General features: G+C 45.3%; 3 protein-coding genes across 10 annotated transcripts in view; all 3 read right to left on the bottom strand.

Moving 5' to 3' along the window:
* The window catches only part of grid2ipa (glutamate receptor, ionotropic, delta 2 (Grid2) interacting protein, a), a 41,129-nt gene extending 38,067 nt beyond the window's left edge, over nt 1-3,062 (bottom strand). For all 8 annotated transcript variants that reach the window (XM_060041998.1, XM_060042011.1, XM_060042019.1 and 5 more), the window contains exons 1-2: nt 2,850-3,062; nt 202-455 (exon numbers count right to left, since the gene is read on the bottom strand). In XM_060041998.1, coding sequence (XP_059897981.1) covers nt 202-455; nt 2,850-2,934 — 339 coding nt within the window. In that variant the 5' untranslated portion in view covers nt 2,935-3,062. The remainder of the gene's footprint in view (nt 1-201; nt 456-2,849) is intronic.
* A 2,414-nt stretch (nt 3,063-5,476) lies between these two features.
* LOC132450037 (gap junction delta-4 protein-like) lies at nt 5,477-7,538 on the bottom strand. The gene is made up of 2 exons (XM_060041994.1): nt 7,258-7,538; nt 5,477-6,985 (listed from the first exon to the last, which is right to left on the bottom strand). Exons 1-2 carry the CDS (start codon nt 7,310-7,312, stop codon nt 5,823-5,825), a joined length of 1,218 nt encoding a protein of 405 aa, XP_059897977.1. The 5' UTR covers nt 7,313-7,538; the 3' UTR covers nt 5,477-5,822.
* Nucleotides 7,539-8,119: 581 nt separating this feature from the next.
* Nucleotides 8,120-17,125, bottom strand: e4f1 (E4F transcription factor 1). The gene is made up of 14 exons (XM_060041959.1): nt 16,945-17,125; nt 16,565-16,707; nt 16,390-16,477; nt 16,026-16,210; nt 15,239-15,359; nt 13,822-13,974; nt 13,475-13,560; nt 12,813-13,154; nt 12,528-12,642; nt 11,355-11,572; nt 10,897-11,095; nt 10,454-10,641; nt 9,964-10,026; nt 8,120-9,683 (listed from the first exon to the last, which is right to left on the bottom strand). The coding sequence occupies exons 1-14, from the start codon at nt 17,036-17,038 to the stop codon at nt 9,282-9,284; spliced, it is 2,397 nt and encodes a 798-aa protein (XP_059897942.1). The 5' UTR covers nt 17,039-17,125; the 3' UTR covers nt 8,120-9,281.
* Between the last annotated feature and the right edge of the window lie 445 nt (nt 17,126-17,570).

The following is a 17,570-nucleotide window of genomic DNA, read 5'->3' as shown; positions in this document are numbered from 1 at the left end:
GTCTGTGAGGACATAAGGGTTGAAACCCGACAGGCTCTCTGCATCTTAACGCCGATGTCCACAGTCGAGCTGTCGTGTAGCGTGGGCATCCTCCAGCAAGATGACCAATGAGCAAAGCTCATTGAAGGCACATGCCGACTTCGGCATCCGCTTAGCTAAACGACCCGATATTGAAAACACCACCCATAAGAAGACCCCCACCTGTTCGAGGCGCGACACCACGCCGATGCTGGGCGGCACGGTCTTGAGCGTCTGCGCCAGGGCGATGAGTGCCGGGGTGCTGAGGTTGGTGACGTCCTGGCCTTCGATGTCCACCACCTGGTCTCCGGGCTGGAGGCCCGCCAGGAAGGCGCTGCTTCCCTCCAGCACCGACAGGATGTAGCTGGGCCCCACGCCGCCCAGCCGGAAGCCAAACTCCTCAGGCCAGTTCTGGTTGTTGGTGGGCAGGCCCAGGTCTGGAGGTATTAAGACACACACACACAAAGATGTCAAGAATTGTATTTGTATAGTTAACCCTTTATTCATGTTAAAGTTAGCCTTTAACTTATTAGTGTATAGGAGAAGTGATGCAAAGCTAACCTAACAACTATTTCTAATGGATGATTTCAATGTTAACAGAATAATATCACCGTTATTTGTTGTGTTAGCAGATAGTGGCCAGCCCCTTAAAAGTTTTAGATACTGAAACGTTTTGCTGCTTATGTTGTCTTCATCATGGCCAGTGAAAAGCAAAATGCCTTTTTACCCAAACTTCTCCCAATGGATATACTAAAGTTAGTCCAAGAACTCTACTATACTCATTACTATACTCGGCGTGTATACGTTATTTTATTTTATTTTCGTTATTTAAGAGACAGGCACTTTGTATTTAAAATTGCAGGATCAGTTTTGCTGCTTCATTCAGCCACTGAAATGAAGGCCAGGCCATTTATATTTTAAAGTAGGACACCTCAAGGACTGTGGCAAAAGTAAACTTCTGGCAAAAGTAAAATATCTCACCTTGAAAATAAGAGAGAGTGACAATGCAAGACATGTGTTGGCGGGTGACGGACAGCCATGACAGCGGACGGTGAGGGGGTGGGGTTGGGAGAGGAAGAGGGTGTGGGGGGTTGGAGTAAAGAGTTAACGTTAGCGGCCCAATAGCTGATCTGCTGGCCCTCCCCTGGTCCTCACTGGCCTCATTCTTCTGCTGCAGGAGAGACGCCGGCGCCCTACTACCAGAGCTCTCCCGTTAATCTCTGCTGCTTCACATCCATCACGTCCACTGAGGCCAAGAGCCGCAGCCTTATGGAGGCCACCTGTCTGCGTCCCACCGAGTCATGTGCCTCTTGGATTGTGGTACAAACAAAATGAGTCATCCCTGTTGGTCTGAACACAAGCTAAGAAGTTCCTTCAGGACATCACTAACCCTCACTCAGGATAACCAATAAGCCCAGAGCCCCCTTGCGTAGACCTTTATACCCAGCAGTTAGATACCAGAAGGTGCAATGGGCGGAGTTTCCTGTTTTGGGATGTGCTCTTCTAAAGATAAACTAATTTAATAGTGTGAGATTTAGGTATGAGAAGAACAAATGTCACAAACCTATTTACAGTGGCCAGTCGACTATACAGGTTTGAATTTAAGCGTTTAAAGATAGACACTTTTGTCTGAGGACGTTGTTGTGAGGACAGGACGTCTTAGCTGGTCTTCCATCCTTCTATGGCAAGGTTTAGTTTACCAGAGTTTTCTATTGGCAACGAAGGGATACCAAAACAATTTAGATTCCAATCTAAAGTCTAATTTCTGAGACTAGTAATTTGGAAAAAAAAAATATTAAATCAAAACTCACTCTACAGGCTACCTGGATGGGAATGGAATGTAGGACAAAAAAATATTTTGTTGACTTTTGCAAAAGGTTTCTAAAGGTTCTAGAATGTTAACCAACCGAACTCACAAAATTGGTCACTAGCTAAGGATTATTCTTTACAAGGCAACTTCCGTATGCGGAATTATATTGAAATAGTATGACTGGCATACAAAGAATAAAATGCACAGTAAATGATTGGTTTGTGCTGCTCTGTACTGACAAATGAGTTATTAACAAGAACAGATTCTAAGAAGACATGCTGATTAGATACCGATGGAAAGGCAGTGGGGGGAGGTGAAGGTGAAGGAATGTACGGCAGATTGAATTCAAGTTTTGGTTTGAAGCGGAAGTTTATAATCCCGTTTTTATCATTTAATTTCTATGTTGCTCAACTCTTGATTTAACAGGTCTCTTTTCAAGCTTTTATTTCAACAAAATGTAAAATGTCAGCTAAAATATTTCGCTCTACCCTTCATGGACTGTCCTCTGGATGTACAGTAGTTCAAAAGGTCACCTGAATTGGGACACACACACATACCTTACGAAACCTCTAGTCTACCGGTTCCCGTCACAAACCCTCGTAGAGCTGCATGTCTTTAGACTCACTTGATAGTGAAAACATAATAATTGAATAACGCCATTGCTCCCATCGAAAAGGGCAGCAGATTAATAGCAGGTCGCGGACTAGGAAGCAGCAGTATATTTCCTCTTGACCCCAGGACTCAAACCAATCCCGGAGACAAAACAAAATGATAAATCTAATACTCAAGGGACTTGCTTTTCGCCAGCGACCCAGATAAACCCTCCCCCTGCTGCCTTGTCTCGAGTCATATTCCCCAACAAAGAAGTGTGACGGCATGACAAGAGAGAGATTGATAAGAAAGGAGGAAGAGGAAAAAGACTAAGGGGAAGATAGAGAGGTAGGTAAGGAAAAAGTAGAAGAAGAATAGGAGCAAGAAGATAAACAACATGGACAAGAACCGGAACAAGTAAGAGACTTACAGAAGTCCTTGGAGGCGCACCGGGGGCCAGACTTGACGCTCTGGCGCAGAGAGAAGCGGCCCTTCCTGCTCAGAAAGCGCCTCATCCTGGCCCGGCTAGCGGCGGGGCAGGTGCCGGCCAGCCTCTCTAGTCACCCCCCGGCCTGGGGGTCTTTGCAGCCTGAGGGTGCCTACTGACACCCTGTAGCTGCAGCTTGCCCACCACTCGAACCCTCCCCCGACCCAAAATAGTGGAACCCACCCCACCCTACCCTTCCCTACCCTGCCTATCCTCTGCCCCAGGCGACACTGGAGAGCGGAGGGGTAGATTATCAAGATCTGGCCTTCCTTGTAGGTCACATCTGTAGGCTGATGAAAGTTACTTCCGAGTGTCCCGCCAGATGTCAATCAGAGCAGCGGGAGCCTGGAGAAGCAGGCGGAAGGAGCAGGCTGGAGGCCCGGAGTGAGGGCGGCAGAGCGTCCGTGAGCCGGGCTCCCCATCCTGGGTAGGACTGGTCCGGCCACAGCCTCAGCACTGTCGCTGAGCGCTGAACAGAAAAACTGGGACACACACTCACTCGCTCCTGATATGATCCTTTTGCCAGAAAAGGTACTGCGAAGCCCCATTTTTCTATAAATACCTCCCATCGCTCTCTCTGCCTGCCTGCCACACTCTCTCTCTCTCCCTCACTCTCTCTCTCTCTCTCTCTCTCTCTCTCTCTCTCTCTCTCTCTCTCTCTCTCTCTCTCTCTCTCTCTCCCTCTCTCTCTCTGTCCCTCTCTCTCTGCCTCCCCCCTCTGGTCGGGTACCTCTCTCAGGGCCTGGGAGTGACCCAGAAACGCGTGGTGTGGCGTCCAGGGACTCCTCTTCTGATTAAAGTGTCTGTATGTGAACTCCAGTACTGGAGCAGCAGATAGTAGGTGAGAAATAGCCCACGGATGAGCTCAAGGTTACATTAACGTCTGTTTCATGGGGACAGTAGCGCTGGTGAAGGAGCTGCCTGTGAGAATGACTTGATTATGTAATCAACATAAATGTGCTGGTGATGATTATGTATCTAAACATTGGATGACCACTCCCTCTCTATCTATCGTTGACCTGTCCTACTGGGCTGACCGATGGGCAGAGGGCAGCAGGATCACCGAATGATATCCGGCTCCAGATGGATGATTCTCTGGTCCTCTCTTCTATTGGTTTTAGGTTACCTTCAGTCAGAGCTGCTGGTAGTTTGACTTCACTTCAACATGCATACACCATCCACACAACCACATATTCCTTCACTACTGATTAGCCACATTCATTCCTAAACGCTATTGGTTGTGTTTTGGTTATTTCAAGCAAGTTATAAATATCTTGGATATTTATAAAAAAAAATGAACATCGTTTGAAAAGTTGTTTCGGTGTGAACTCCCTTTTTTTTTTACACATTTTTGCATTTATGACACTACATTACATGTCTATTTCTATTTCTAATTATGAGACTGCTTGGCAATATAGGACTTTATTTGGCACTCATCCGTTACATTGACAGATGGGTAGAAGACAAGGAAGAGTTTAGAAATCTGCCGTACAGTATATGGTAAGTTGAATATATATAAATATATATAAACCAGTCTCAATGATATGGCCTAATGATGCAAAACTATCAAAACTCCTCCACCAGATGCCAGAAAATGCCAGGTAGGAATTCTTTCTTATTCTTATAAATGTATACATACATCACATACATACAAATATATTGTAAAAATGGTTTAAAAAAGCTTCTCTGGCAGTTAACCAGACTATGAATATTTCACCGCTTGAAATCATTCAACTCAAATCAATATAAATGTGTTCTGTTCAATGTATTTATTTAAGTAGATCACTCATACCTTGATCGACACATAAAATACATATTCAGAATTATTGTGTGTGGTATGTTTACACTGAAATCAACCCTTGCATATTGTTTGTGTGTGTTGGTGTGTATTTAGTTTCCTCCTGAAGTGTGTTAGGCGTCAGTAGGGTCCCTGGGTTTGCGGTGGGCATCAGGACAGACGCCTTGTTCTCTGGGCACCTGACTCTTGGTCACCCCTCCTAAAAGCCACGCCACATGCCAAAGCAGAAGAATGGGGCAGTGTGTGTGTGTGTGTGTGTGTGTGTGTGTGTGTGTGTGTGTGTGTGTGTGTGTGTGTGTGTGTGTGTGTGTGTGTGTGTGTGTGTGCGCTAGGGGGTCAAAATGAATATCACACAGGCGGTGGCCTTTCCTTTAGCAAACTAAAAAAGGCTTAGCTAAAAAAGTGAAACACTTAGTATAGTATAATACTTGAAATAATAATAAAAAGAAAAACGAATGTAATAGCTCTGTATATGTAGCTAGCTGGCCAGACACATAGGAGACAGATGGACAGACATAGATAGAAAAAGAAAGACAACCACAGAGATGCAGGTCAGTTGAGGAGGTTGCAATACGTCAAATGGCAATGGTCTTCTTCAACTAGGTCAGGGCTGACTGACATGACTGAGAGAATACATGGCTATGTCAGAGGTTCAGAGGTCAGGTCAGTGTCTTTAGTGGCTGAACTCAGTCACCCCAACAGCTGAGTTCTGTAACCACTGTATCTCCAAGGTTAGCTTGTTTTTTTTATGTCTGGTATTTATGAGGAACGCTTGGGCACATAATGGCACCAGCCAGTTTTTATTTGCACATTTGTATCTAGTGGGGCTATAATACACCACTTTTATAAAAGGAGCATTAAAGTGTTAAAACTACATTCCAGGGCTCGTTTTCTACATCATTAAATTATTCCTGATAAAACTATAAAACTAAAAATAAACACACAATATTAACCAACTTTGAAACTCATGTGGGGACCTTATAAGAATTCCTTTGAAAAACAATGATTATTATTATCATCATTACATTAAATAAAAGGTACAGAAACCAACTCTTTACGTGCATTCACAGTTTAAAAGCTACAATTCAACATTACAGTTTCTGGAGATTTGCTTTGTTCTAAACCCAAGCCCTCTTGTCAGGACCCTCACTGGGGGTAGAGTTCTGCCTGGAGGTAGAGGTGGACTCCATTGAGGCTAGCTGGCCCTGTTTCCTAGTGTCGGCCGGGGTGAAGTTCTCCAGCCTCGGTGCTAGGCTGCCGTCCAGGGAAGCCAACTCTGGAGGTTTCTGCTGGTTGTGGACGACAAAGTGCAGCGGCATGGCTTTTGGATTCGTCGAGAACCCGATCTTTCCGTTGCCACTGTGTTGCCACGGCAAGCCCTTCTCGTCGGTCAGCTTGCCAGCCTTACCGTCTGCCTCGCCCTTCAGCGCGGCGGCGACATTAGGCACACTGTCTGTAGAGGAGCTAGGCGTGGCTTGGATGTCGCTCTCAAACCCGTTGGCCATCCTCTTGTTCAAGAGGAGGTTGAGGTCTCCTGCACCACTCACGTTGGAGGACACGCTGCTCTGCTCTCCTTTGCCCATCTCCTCCGACACAGACGTCGCTCTCCTCCGCCGCCTCAGAGCCCGGCGTGCGCCGGCCACAAGGTCCACCAGGCTCAGCACCACCGACAGACAGGCCAGGCCCAGCATGAGGTCGAGCATCAGCGTCTTCTCTGTGGGCCGGGAGACGTAGCACTGCACGCCCGACGTGCACGGGGCCTCGTAGCACAGGAAGCTTCTTGGGATGAAGAACCCGAAGAACAGGACGTGACCCGCCACGAAGGCCGCCTCCATCAGGATGTGCGCGGTCACGACCAGCAGGTAGGCATAGTGAAAGCTCGGCACGGGCCGCACGCACTGGGGGGGGTCCTGCCCAGGAAGATGATGATGATGATGATGATGAAGAAGGAGGAACTGGGAAATCTCTGGCGTGGAGCAAGGGCTTCCCTGACTCCCATGGCGGTTTATCGCCACGTAGCCCGCTCCAGAGTTGGGATCCCACAGGAGCCTGTGTGCGATGTGTGTGGCGAACATGAGGTGCGGCAGAGACAGGAGGACGATGTGGAGCAGCCAGAGGCGAAACAGGGAAACGGGCGCCAACAGGTTGAAGCAGACGTTGGAGCAACCCGGCTGGATGGTGTTGCAGACGAAGCGCTCCTGCTCATCACTGAAGAGGGTGAAGCCGGCCAGCAGGACCACAATAAGACGTAGGCCTACCATGAGTAGCCACCAGGTTTTACCTGGGGTGGAGGGGGTGGAGGGTGGGAGGAAGAGCAGGAGGGAAGGCTACTGTTATAGGGGTCAATTTTTGGATTTTCCTTTACCCAAGTGTGATATATACTGTTTTTATTCATGTTTAAGGGGCTGCAGGCTTTCATTGTGAGGTCTACACATAGTCTTAATACTTTTTAGAAGTAATTAGGCACATCTAAAAGAAGAGATGATTAGATCAGGAATATATCCCCATATTTTACAAAGACGGTCAGTTTCAAAAGGTTTCGGAGGCACTTACCCACAAAAGAGATGTTGTGGCTTATGGCAACAAGGACTGCATCCAGCATGCCCATGTTTGTAACCGATCAATAACCCAGACTCCAAAGGAAACAAAAGCGAACCCTCAAAACGATCAAGACAAAGTTATACTCATGAAAGAAATCCAATTCAAGAATATCCAGTGGGCTATGCTACTTCAGTCGACACTGAGGACACTTGCAATCCTACGGTGTCAATGCTCTGGGCTCACACTACATACACACACAACGCCTGCTACCGCTTAACAATGACACCTCTCAAGCTGTCAGTGAAATGTACTTGGGGACAGTCCCCAAGTACATTTCACTCATGCCAACAAGAGGCAATATCTGGTGAGGTGTGCTATTCTTACCGGCCGACCAATGTCAAAGCATAGCTAGAGTAGCTCGACACCGTTAAAATTTCACTGCAAAGCAAAGTCAAATGGAAAGTAGGCAGGGGAAGGGTTTTTGGATTGGATAAGGAATTGACAATTCAGAGAAGGTTTTCAATTAAACCTCATTTTTATCATGGGTTGATGTGAGCGGAATTTGTGTTACAGGATTTTGAGTGCGGACTTGAGCCTTTGAGGCCATTTTATAGCATTTGCCATGGTGGTCTAAAGAAAAACAATGTTAAACTACAGGTGTGTGCCTGTATTTCACATCATGGTTGTGGTGTTTCCAATGAATAAGAAATGTTAATTTCAAACTTTGGAAGTGACAGAATACAATTTCAGGAGAAGATCAATTATCATTTAACTCGTAGAAATATCACTTCAAACATATGTCTCTAATCTAGAAAATTTGCAAGGTGCATGAAGCTCTATGACACATTATTGGATAATGCATAACAAATTTGAATATCATCTTATCAAAAGCAGTTTATTTTGATATCCAGTAGGTTTGGGTTTGTTTGCTACAGTACACTTGTTATGCAAAACAAATCGCACATACTAATCTCCCGCCTCACCACAAATACTGTTTAGCTTTGATACCACTCTCTTTGTCGTGGAGCAGTTCAGAAGGACATCCGGTCAAATCATCACGTGACCTTTCAGTTACCTCGAAGCAAGTTTGCGAAGCATTTTGTGTGTACAAAGACCCTGCTAAAACATACACATTGTCATGCAGATCTTGCTTGGTGAGGTGATGACATTTCAGAAGCTTTAACTAGACCAGGTGCAACAGGTGATACAAACTCAATTAATACTCTTCTGAAAACTAGGCAAGCTACCCAACAGTAGGTCTCCATTATGATATTTAGATTTGCTGTTGAAAAACATATCCCCGAAATTGGACTGATGCATGTGAAAATTACTTTTAAACATTAAATCTCTGAGGTCTACACTAGTTAATTTAAACTGCATCGAAACTCACCAAGAAGGAAAAACTAATTACGTCAATAGCTAAGCGATCCGTTAACAAAAAACAAAAAAAAGTAATATTAGCCGTTCCTGTGGCGTGCTAATCTTGCAACAACAATCTCAATACTTTATGGTTTAAAAACAAAACCCAGACCTATCCTTAAGATTGGCACCGCAATTTAGGCACCGTATACATGTGGTGTATGTGTATTGCTTATAAAGACATGAGACTGGGCTACAACACAAACTAGCCTTTGTGTGTAGTAAAAACTGTCAACTCTGTCAAGGCCTTATTTCCTCTCATTCTCCCAGAAATACATCTCTAATGTATGCATAATATCAACATCTCATTAGCACTAGCACACACACACACACACACAAATCCTGTTGATTGGAATAAACTAAATGTCTGTAATTCATGTGTAATGTGTCACAAGCTTTCGTTGCAGCATCATCATTAAATAAAATACACAACTCCCGTTTTCCAATCTCAAAACTAAAACATCAAGTCTTTGCCATGAAAGTTCAAGCTTAAAAATACTTTGGCCTCATTTAACAGCATCGGAGGACCACAGACGTATCCCCGCCACCTACATCTCCAGAGTTCAACACTTCAGGTGACCGACCATACGTAATTCTCTTCCCAGTAGTCTCTGGTCTCACACCACCACCGTCTGTATCTCCACCTCCTCCGTGGCCGAGAGGACAAAGTCCCCCCCGTGCTGATGTTGCACCATCACCTCCATGCACTCCTGGGTGGCGACGGCTTCGTCGTCCGTGGCAGCGGTCACCATTGTGACCGTGCCGCCCACCGTCTCCACCGTGGTGCCGCTCGTGGCCAGCAGTGTGCCGTCGCTGATGGCGCTGGCCAGCGTCATGGCCACCTGCTTGGTCAGGCTCTCGGGCGTGGCGATGGTGATGGTGTCGCCGCAGTCCGAGATGGACGCGCCCTCCTCTTCGAGCTCAGTGTTGCGCACGATGATTTGGCGGCCGGCCACGCCCCCGGCGCCGCGCGACTGGTTGACGATCTCCTGCACCACCCGCATGATGTGGTTGCCCATCTGGACAGAGGAGGACGAGGAGGGTTTGACGCTAGTTAAATAACATTTAAAATAAAGATAGTGGTTGCAACTAACTTACTCACCAAAACAATGTGTTTTTTTCAAAGAAAGATAAAAGTAAAAAGTCTGTGTAAACATTTATACTGTGAGCAACAGACAGTTTATTGGTTGTTATAATACTGGCGATAGAGCAACATCCAGAGCTAGCCATGGTTCTGTTAGGTATGGTGATGCCCCAATTACTGTGCGCGTGTGCATGTGTACATGTGTGCGTGCTGACCTGATTCTCAGTGGCTTGGATAAGCGTGACCTCCTCTCCCTGCACCGCCTCTCCTGCTGGAGTCTGGAGGAAGCCAGGGGAGTGAGTAATGAGACTGGCAGCGTTTACAAACAACCTCTTTGAGTGTCTCATTACAAAATGGACTCGTGTCCGACCAAAGGGGTTGACCAACGGCGGATTTCACAGAGGATCACTTTCTAAAATGACCCGTATTTGTGAAAAGTAGGAGGAAAAAAAACGAACTACCATTATGCTAAAGTGCCGATGTTTATACTTATGTAAAATTGGGTTAAAATAAACTGATACACTTGTGTCTAGGGTTAGGGTTTATGTAAACTGGGCAAATTAAACAGCGGTAGTTAAGGCCTGGCTTAACGACTTAACTGAAATAGCCTTCATGTACTCCGTTTTACCATAGCGGGGGGGGGGGGGGGGGGGGACGACGACATACTATTCAACCCCACCCATCTGTCCCCTCCACCTATCTCACCCCTATGATGTACTCCTGGGTGTCGGCCACCACGGAGGAGAACTCCACCAACACGGTGTGGGGGTCCTCTGAGATGATGGCGGCCGTGGCCAGGCTGTCTGCAGTCTCCTGCTGCTCCTCGTCCCCCTCGTCCCCGCCCCCGCTGTCGTCGTGTGCCTCCTTAGACTCGTCCTCCTTCTGGCACCCACCTGGTGCACCACCGACGGAGGCGCCAGGCGGATCCGTTGAGCGGACCGGGGAAAACATCAAAGGCAAACAGTCATCCATGGATTCATTTATTAATCTCATTTGTTTCCATTACTCTCGCTCTGCTCAAGGCATAACGTATAGGAAACGGAAACTCGATTTGCACATTGAATTGGACATGGCCTGATAGGCGGATTTTAGTGGGTTTAAGTGCATGCGTATTCAAACCATGAGGGGCGAGTCACATGTTTCCTGACCTTTGGCGCGCAGGTGGCGGTTGAGGGTGCCGTGCTCGGCAAAGCCTCGCCCACACTTGGTGCACTTGTAGGGCTTCTCTCCGGTGTGGTGGCGGATGTGGCGCACCAGGGATCCCTTCTCCCGGAAGCCGCGCAGGCAAAAATGGCACACGAAGGGCTTGTCCTCCGCATGGGTGCGCAGGTGGACCTGCACGGCGTTCTGAGCAAGGACACGCAGGACGGAGTGAGTGTGGGCAGGTCTACTGTTTAGTGTGTTCTGGTGGTAACTCCCCGATGAAAAGGTACTGGGTTCGAACCCCAATGTCTTCATGGAGGCATTCTTGAGCCAACTGCCCAAACCTCAACCTGCTCATTAAGCAAGCTTCCAAAATTGACTTAATTGGATCATAACCATAAATAGCTATCTGACCGAGCGGATGAAGGAAGATGCAGTTCATCAAACGTGCCCACGCGCTCACCTTAGTCTTGTACCCCTTGTTGCACTTTGTGCAGTGGTAGGGCCGCTCATCCGAGTGGGCACGCATGTGCTCGCGCACGTGCCCAATGGTCTTGTAGAGCTTGCCACACTCGCCGCACTTGTACCGCCTCTCGCTCACGTGCACGTCCATGTGCTTCTTCAGAAGGTAACCCGTCAGGAACTCCTTCTGGCACAGCGTGCACCTGAAGGGCTTGTAGCCTGGGGCGGCCGGAGGAAAAGGTTGGATATTAACGTGAAATGCAGATCTGAAATGGTCAGTTTTGAAAACTTGAGGAAGACTTGTGCATGCATCGAATTGCCATCATAAGAAATATGCTTAATATAAATAAAAAGTACAAAATACTTTATAGAATGAAAATGTAGTATGTGATTACAAAACAAACAATTATAGAGCCAATTTCTTTAGTTATGCTATTTATCGGTCCAAAGTGAATAACCTTTTTAATCTTCAAAATACAAGAACAAATGAAAGATTCTACATTTGTGACCCTCAATTGGTTTAAAATACAAAATATGCTCAGGGGTTTTCAAAATATTGAAAAAGACTAGGAAGACTGAATCACAGGCACACCGTTTGCTTTTATGCTAATGACTAGTGATCGACCGATATATCGGGTCGATGTTTGCATTTTTACAAAAAACAGGCCTGCATCGGCCATCGGCTGATGAAAAAAAGCGGCCTCGGCCCTAATAAATCCATATTGGTCTATCCCTACTAATGACTGCATTTATTGTACCGTGTCTGTGATTCTGAGCATGGTGGTCTTAATTAAATTAAATCTGGTAATCGTTATAATGAGCAGATGATGTGTTGGCGAAATGAACATTTATGTGCGAGAGCGGTGGGTCAACCCGGACAGGGTCGGTACTACAACCTATTGGCTATTATCGGCTATTTCACACAGATGTTTAATTCAACCTATATTGTTGAGCTGCAAGATTGGGACAACAATTTGAATTGTGATTATTTTGCAGAATATTGTTGTTATTCATTGCAATTAACCGATTAAATTCTTATTCAGAGGGGGGCCTATTTTTCTGATAAACATATATATTTTTTACTTTTCACGATAAGCTAATTGGTGAAGCATTTTTCGTGATTTCGATCACTATGAATTTATGTGGAGCTCTCCTATACAGTGCATCTGTTTACCAGAGTGGCCCTTGATGTGAAAGCGCAGGTAGTTGAGGCCCTTGAAGGAACGGTTGCAGTGTGGACATTTGTGCAATTTCGCCAATTTTTGAAACTCTTCTCCTTCCGACATATCCTGAAAAATAAATAAGCAGGCATTGATGTGGGGATAAAAGTAAAACCTCAATAGCAAGACAGACAACCATGGAGAACAGATGCAGTCCTACACTAACATGTTTTCAATCCAGCCATGATACATTTTGTAAACCATAACAAGTATAACAAGTAATAAGATCACACACTCACTTCCACCTCCTCCATCTCCAACTCCATCTCTACACACTCCTCAGTAACATGGATCTGCTCCGAATCTGGGTCTTCAAAGAGCACTTTTTCGATTGTCTCGGGTGACTGTTGGTGTTCCCCCTCCTCCTCTACCTCCTCCTCTTCTACCTCCTCCTCTTCTACCTCCTCCTGCCCCACCTCCTCCACCACCGCCGCCACCGCCATCGTTGTTGTCGTTTCTGCTGGCATGGTGGTCTCCGTCTCGAGGCCGATGCCAGAGTTGATGATGGCCTGGCAGATGAGGCTGTCCCCCACGGCCTCAGTAGCTACCAGCGTCTCAGCAGGTACCTGCTCCACTACCACCTGGCCACAGGGGGAAACGCTCATTCTGTTCCATTACTTACATTTAGTTAAGAGTTTTGCACACACTTTAACCCTTTTACTTATAGTTTGAATGAAACTGTACAAACCAGAGACAGTGTATGTGTGTGCGAAATATATATTTAATTTGTTGGCAAATGCATGCCGGAACTCAAGGATGCGGACATTGGAGTTGAACTCCTTAGTCCTATATTATCAAAACTCTTCTGGGAAAAAGTACATGCTGGTTGGACCATGATCTCTCTGAACGAAAGTTCATGACATTGGGACTGATGGAAGGCGCACATGTGCACAGGGCCTACCTGTTGTTCCTCCACTGTGAAGTGCACTTGTTGTACGACCTCCGAGTCATCCAGGGGGGGGCGGGGCTCCAGCACCACCATCGTTTCTACCTCACAAGAGAAGATTCATTCATTTACATTCATTACAAAAATACTATCAGGTTTATATTTAGTTTCCACAGCTATGACTTGCATTTGACATCAAGTCTTATTAATATTTTGTTTGTATATGGCTACACACTAGAATGGAAAAACGATTTAGCCGGTTGGTCTCAATGTGGATTTTAGTATATAAAGCCTGCAACCGCATATAAAAACAAAATATCGTGGCACCACAGACAAAACCCCAAATTTAAAACAATTGCAACCTTTCTGAATACCGTCCTTTCCGACCAGGATCTCACTGAACTGGTGGAAGCGGATCTTCTCTGTGCAGGGTGTGATGGACTTCAGATGCCTGGTGAGGGCCCCAGACTCTCGGAAGGACAAGCCGCAGAGAACACACCGGTATGGACGCTCGTCTAGAGATGGAGTACAGAGCACAAGGAAGGAAATAGAGTGACCTATTTAACCAGAATAAAAGATCAAAACAGGGGGTCGTTGGGGCCATTATTAAGGCTGAAATCTCCTTATCTTTTTGGTGCAACTGCTTCCAATTACAAAGTTTAACACCAGTACATACTGCCTTTAATATGATGGTCCCAAAGGATGTATGCACATAGTGCCACACCTAGGGATTACTAGAGCTTTGCTCCTTGCTACGAATCATTAGGCAGTAGTCTTTTTGTGCGTGTGTGAACTACAAAATAAATTATAGCTCTTTCACAAATGCACTGTATGCCAGAAATTCCCCCGATTATACCCAGAGGGGCTTCACAAATGTCTGAATCCGCCCCTCTAGAATTTACCTGGAGTTTACCCAACTAGGTCCCTAGTATAAAGTCTCTAGTGTTGATGACGTTTCTATCATGCCACTGGGGCAAAACAGGGAGCACAGAGTGCAACTGCTTCATACTTTTCTCTTCTGATGATGTCAAGTCAAGTTTCTCCACGACCGGTTTTGGCTGAGAAAGAAACAGCATGAGTGCTGTTTGGTGGTACTTTGGTACTTCCAAAGTCTATTGAGATTCTGCCTGAACCTACCTCTACTAAAACCTCTATCAATGCTCTACATTATTGGCATAAATAATATATTGACCCAGGTACTCATCAGATGCTGTGCTACGGCCCTATAGTACTACCAACTGATAATGAGCTGATAATAAATATGATGGGGTTAATACAAATCGAAAATTGTATGCCTTTAATGAGGTGTAAACTTTTCCCTATTGTATTGAGAATGGTATTGAATATTTTTCAAGGTATTGTATCGAAGTTAGCTAATCCAGTATTTTGACAACACTATATTGTGGATACGTTTAAATAAATGCAGTATTGATATCACCGCAAAAAGAGTCACCATTACAGATTTGGAAGCCTCTGCCGAGATCTTCAATGTGTCAAGCACTGCGTCTTCTGCTGCCTATTTTTTGCATCACGCCCTGCCTTCCTACACATTCTACCCAGGCACCAACCCTCGCCAGTAGTATCTCCAATATGTGTGACCCCGTCTGATGCGAATTATCCCCAGTTGCATGTGTGAAAGGGCAGCTCCGGATAATCTCCGGAACTGATTCTCAGGAGATGATCTGGAGTTCAGGTGGGAAAGGCCTATGACATATATTTATATATTGTCAGATATTTTCAGACACTGGATTCAAATGAAGAACATGTCACTTCCTTAACCTGTATGGCGGCGATAGTGGCGAATCAGAGAGCCTTTGGTGCGGAATGCAGAGCCACATAGCTCACAGGCGAAGTTCTTCTGCTCACTGTGGGTGTTCAAATGGGTCCTTAGGATGTTGGTCTGGTGAGGTCAAAGTCAAAGAAGAAACATTACGGAAAGAGCAAAACACTGACCATTTTGTTGTTGGTTTCATTAGGGATGCTGGGAATATTTGGCAGAAGAGCTCCAATCTAGGTGAAAGAAGCGTTTCACTTTCTTTCGCCTCATATTTGTTTTTGACTCATCGTGTTGCTGAAGGCGGGATATGTACAATTTCAAAGTTGGCAAGCAAAAACAGAAGCAGTAGTAAACTGAAAAAAAAAAAAAAAGAGAGAAAAGGTGTATGTTTCAAAAATCCAAACTGTGGACTGGCCCCGCTAGGAAAAACACTTATTAAATAAAATCCCCTTCTAAAAGCCTAATTCACTCAAGCAAATTTGTTTTCTTCTGTAAAATATCTCATACAAAACAAAAAAGATGCCGTTACTCTGCCCATAGCAATTTTTGGTTGGAGGCCCCTGCTCTGTGCTCGAAGTGCAGGAGTTCAGCTATTACATAGTAGGGCTGCAGGATCTGACATTAGTAAATCATAAATTAACCGGAAAACATAGCAGAAAAGACCAGGCGGGGCGGTTGTCGCTCAGATGTCCAACTACATGGTCGGAGAGGAATGCCAACAGCAGCATTGGTAATCAGACTCGGGTTATTTGGCCTACAGTAAAAAGATGAACTTGTTTAACCACTTACAGTCTTAAATGTTTTGTCACACATGTAACAGACGTAGCGTCCCGCCTCATTCACTTCGTATGCTTGCTTGGAGTTGTCCGAGGTGTCGGAGAGCTGTGGCTTACTGCTGTGGATGACCCTTTCACAGGCCTTCGCTGAAGCAGTCCGCCGCCGCTGTCCTCGGCCCAGCAGCACATCTGGCTCACCTGCAAGAAACATTCGACCAATTAGACACAGTGGCTATTTAAATACACACACCTAAAGGTTTTGGGATCCATCAGCCCAGTGTAACTGCAGGCATCGTTGAGCTAGACACCAAACACTTACCCACTTAGTGTCCGCTACGTAGGTAAAAACTTTTAAAATAATGGCAATGGAGACTCACCGGTGGTTTCGGTTTTCTCGGGTTCATCTGAAGATGCCTCCTCAACCAATTTCGTAACTTCGGTGTGGGTTTCAGAGGGTGCCGAAACCTGGTACAAATAGTTTCAGGCATGTAGATAAGAAACCTGGGAATATAACAGGAATCTGTTTGTTTGGATTCTTGTCTCTCATCTTACCTCTTGGGTAGCATCTCTGGATACCACGACCTGCTCCTGTAGTTCAAGCGGCCGTTTGCAGTTCTGTAGCAGCTTGTGTTGAATGAAAGCATCAAGGGTAGAATACTCCGCCTGACACCGACCGCATTTGTGCACATCCTCATCTGAAACAATTCAGGTGGTTGTTAATGTGCCTTTTAACATTTACATTGCAAAGCAGGAGCATCGAAATGCTCCTTTATCGATGACAGAACCACTATAATAACACCCAAAACATGAAAGATGCAATGTAACAATGCTAGCTAATTGTGGCTAGCTGCTAGCTACACATGACAGTGGAAGTAGGCCCCAAAAACAGCAACATTATTATGGAGTCTACTTTTGTTAAAAAGTAATTAAACCTTCGTCTCCGAGAGTAGTTTGGACAGCAACTGCGTTGCCGTGATCCGTTTGCTCGCTCTCTCTCTCTGCCGTATGATTACTTTCTACATTCATGTCGTTTGGTTTCTCCGTCTCTGTCGCAACGCTACCGATGGAAAAACATGGCGGATTTACGACTTCGTAGTCATAACAACAACTGGGCGTGCAAGACTGGTGCAAGAGGATCTTACAGTTATACATAAATTTGGTGGTATTCTCCCAGTTCTTGTATCATAATTGTTGCATAAATCATTTGTTTTATAACTTTTATCACAGTATGTATCTGCTTAGTATATCAAATGTATAATTTATCAACCGGTTTTGTTTAATGTACTGCCTTTTCAATGGTAGGCTATAGCATACTTTAATGAATGGCATTGGCAAGACATAACTGGTCGTAACTCATTCACTTGGGCACACATTAGCGGTCAACGTCTGATTAGTCGAGAAACAATACTGCATACAAATTATTGAAACTAAAGATATTAAAATCTCATTCAGTAATGCATAAAAACCCAGCAAGCATACATATTGTGAATACCTCAACATCCTTAACAACAAGAATATATCGGTTAAACAAAAATGTTTATTGAACAACAGAGACCCG

This window comes from Gadus macrocephalus, chromosome 2 (genome assembly GCF_031168955.1).
Source record: "Gadus macrocephalus chromosome 2, ASM3116895v1".
NCBI lineage: Eukaryota > Metazoa > Chordata > Actinopteri > Gadiformes > Gadidae > Gadus > Gadus macrocephalus.
The sequence above is the reverse complement of the archived record's forward strand: the minus strand, read 5'-3'. Positions and strand labels throughout refer to the sequence as shown.

Coding starts and splice junctions, on each gene's coding strand:
- LOC132450037 (XM_060041994.1), bottom strand. CDS start 7,312: ATGGGCATGCTGGATGCAGTCCTTGTTGCCATAAGCCACAACATCTCT. Junction 6,986..7,257: donor CCACAACATCTCTTTTGTGG/GTAAGTGCCTCC, acceptor CCTCCACCCCAG/GTAAAACCTGGTGGCTACTC.
- e4f1 (XM_060041959.1), bottom strand. CDS start 17,038: ATGAATGTAGAAAGTAATCATACGGCAGAGAGAGAGAGCGAGCAAACG. Junction 13,975..15,238: donor CCACTATCGCCGCCATACAG/GTTAAGGAAGTG, acceptor CTCCATCTCTAG/ACGAGCGTCCATACCGGTGT. Junction 10,642..10,896: donor CCGCCACCTGCGCGCCAAAG/GTCAGGAAACAT, acceptor GTGGTGCACCAG/GTGGGTGCCAGAAGGAGGAC.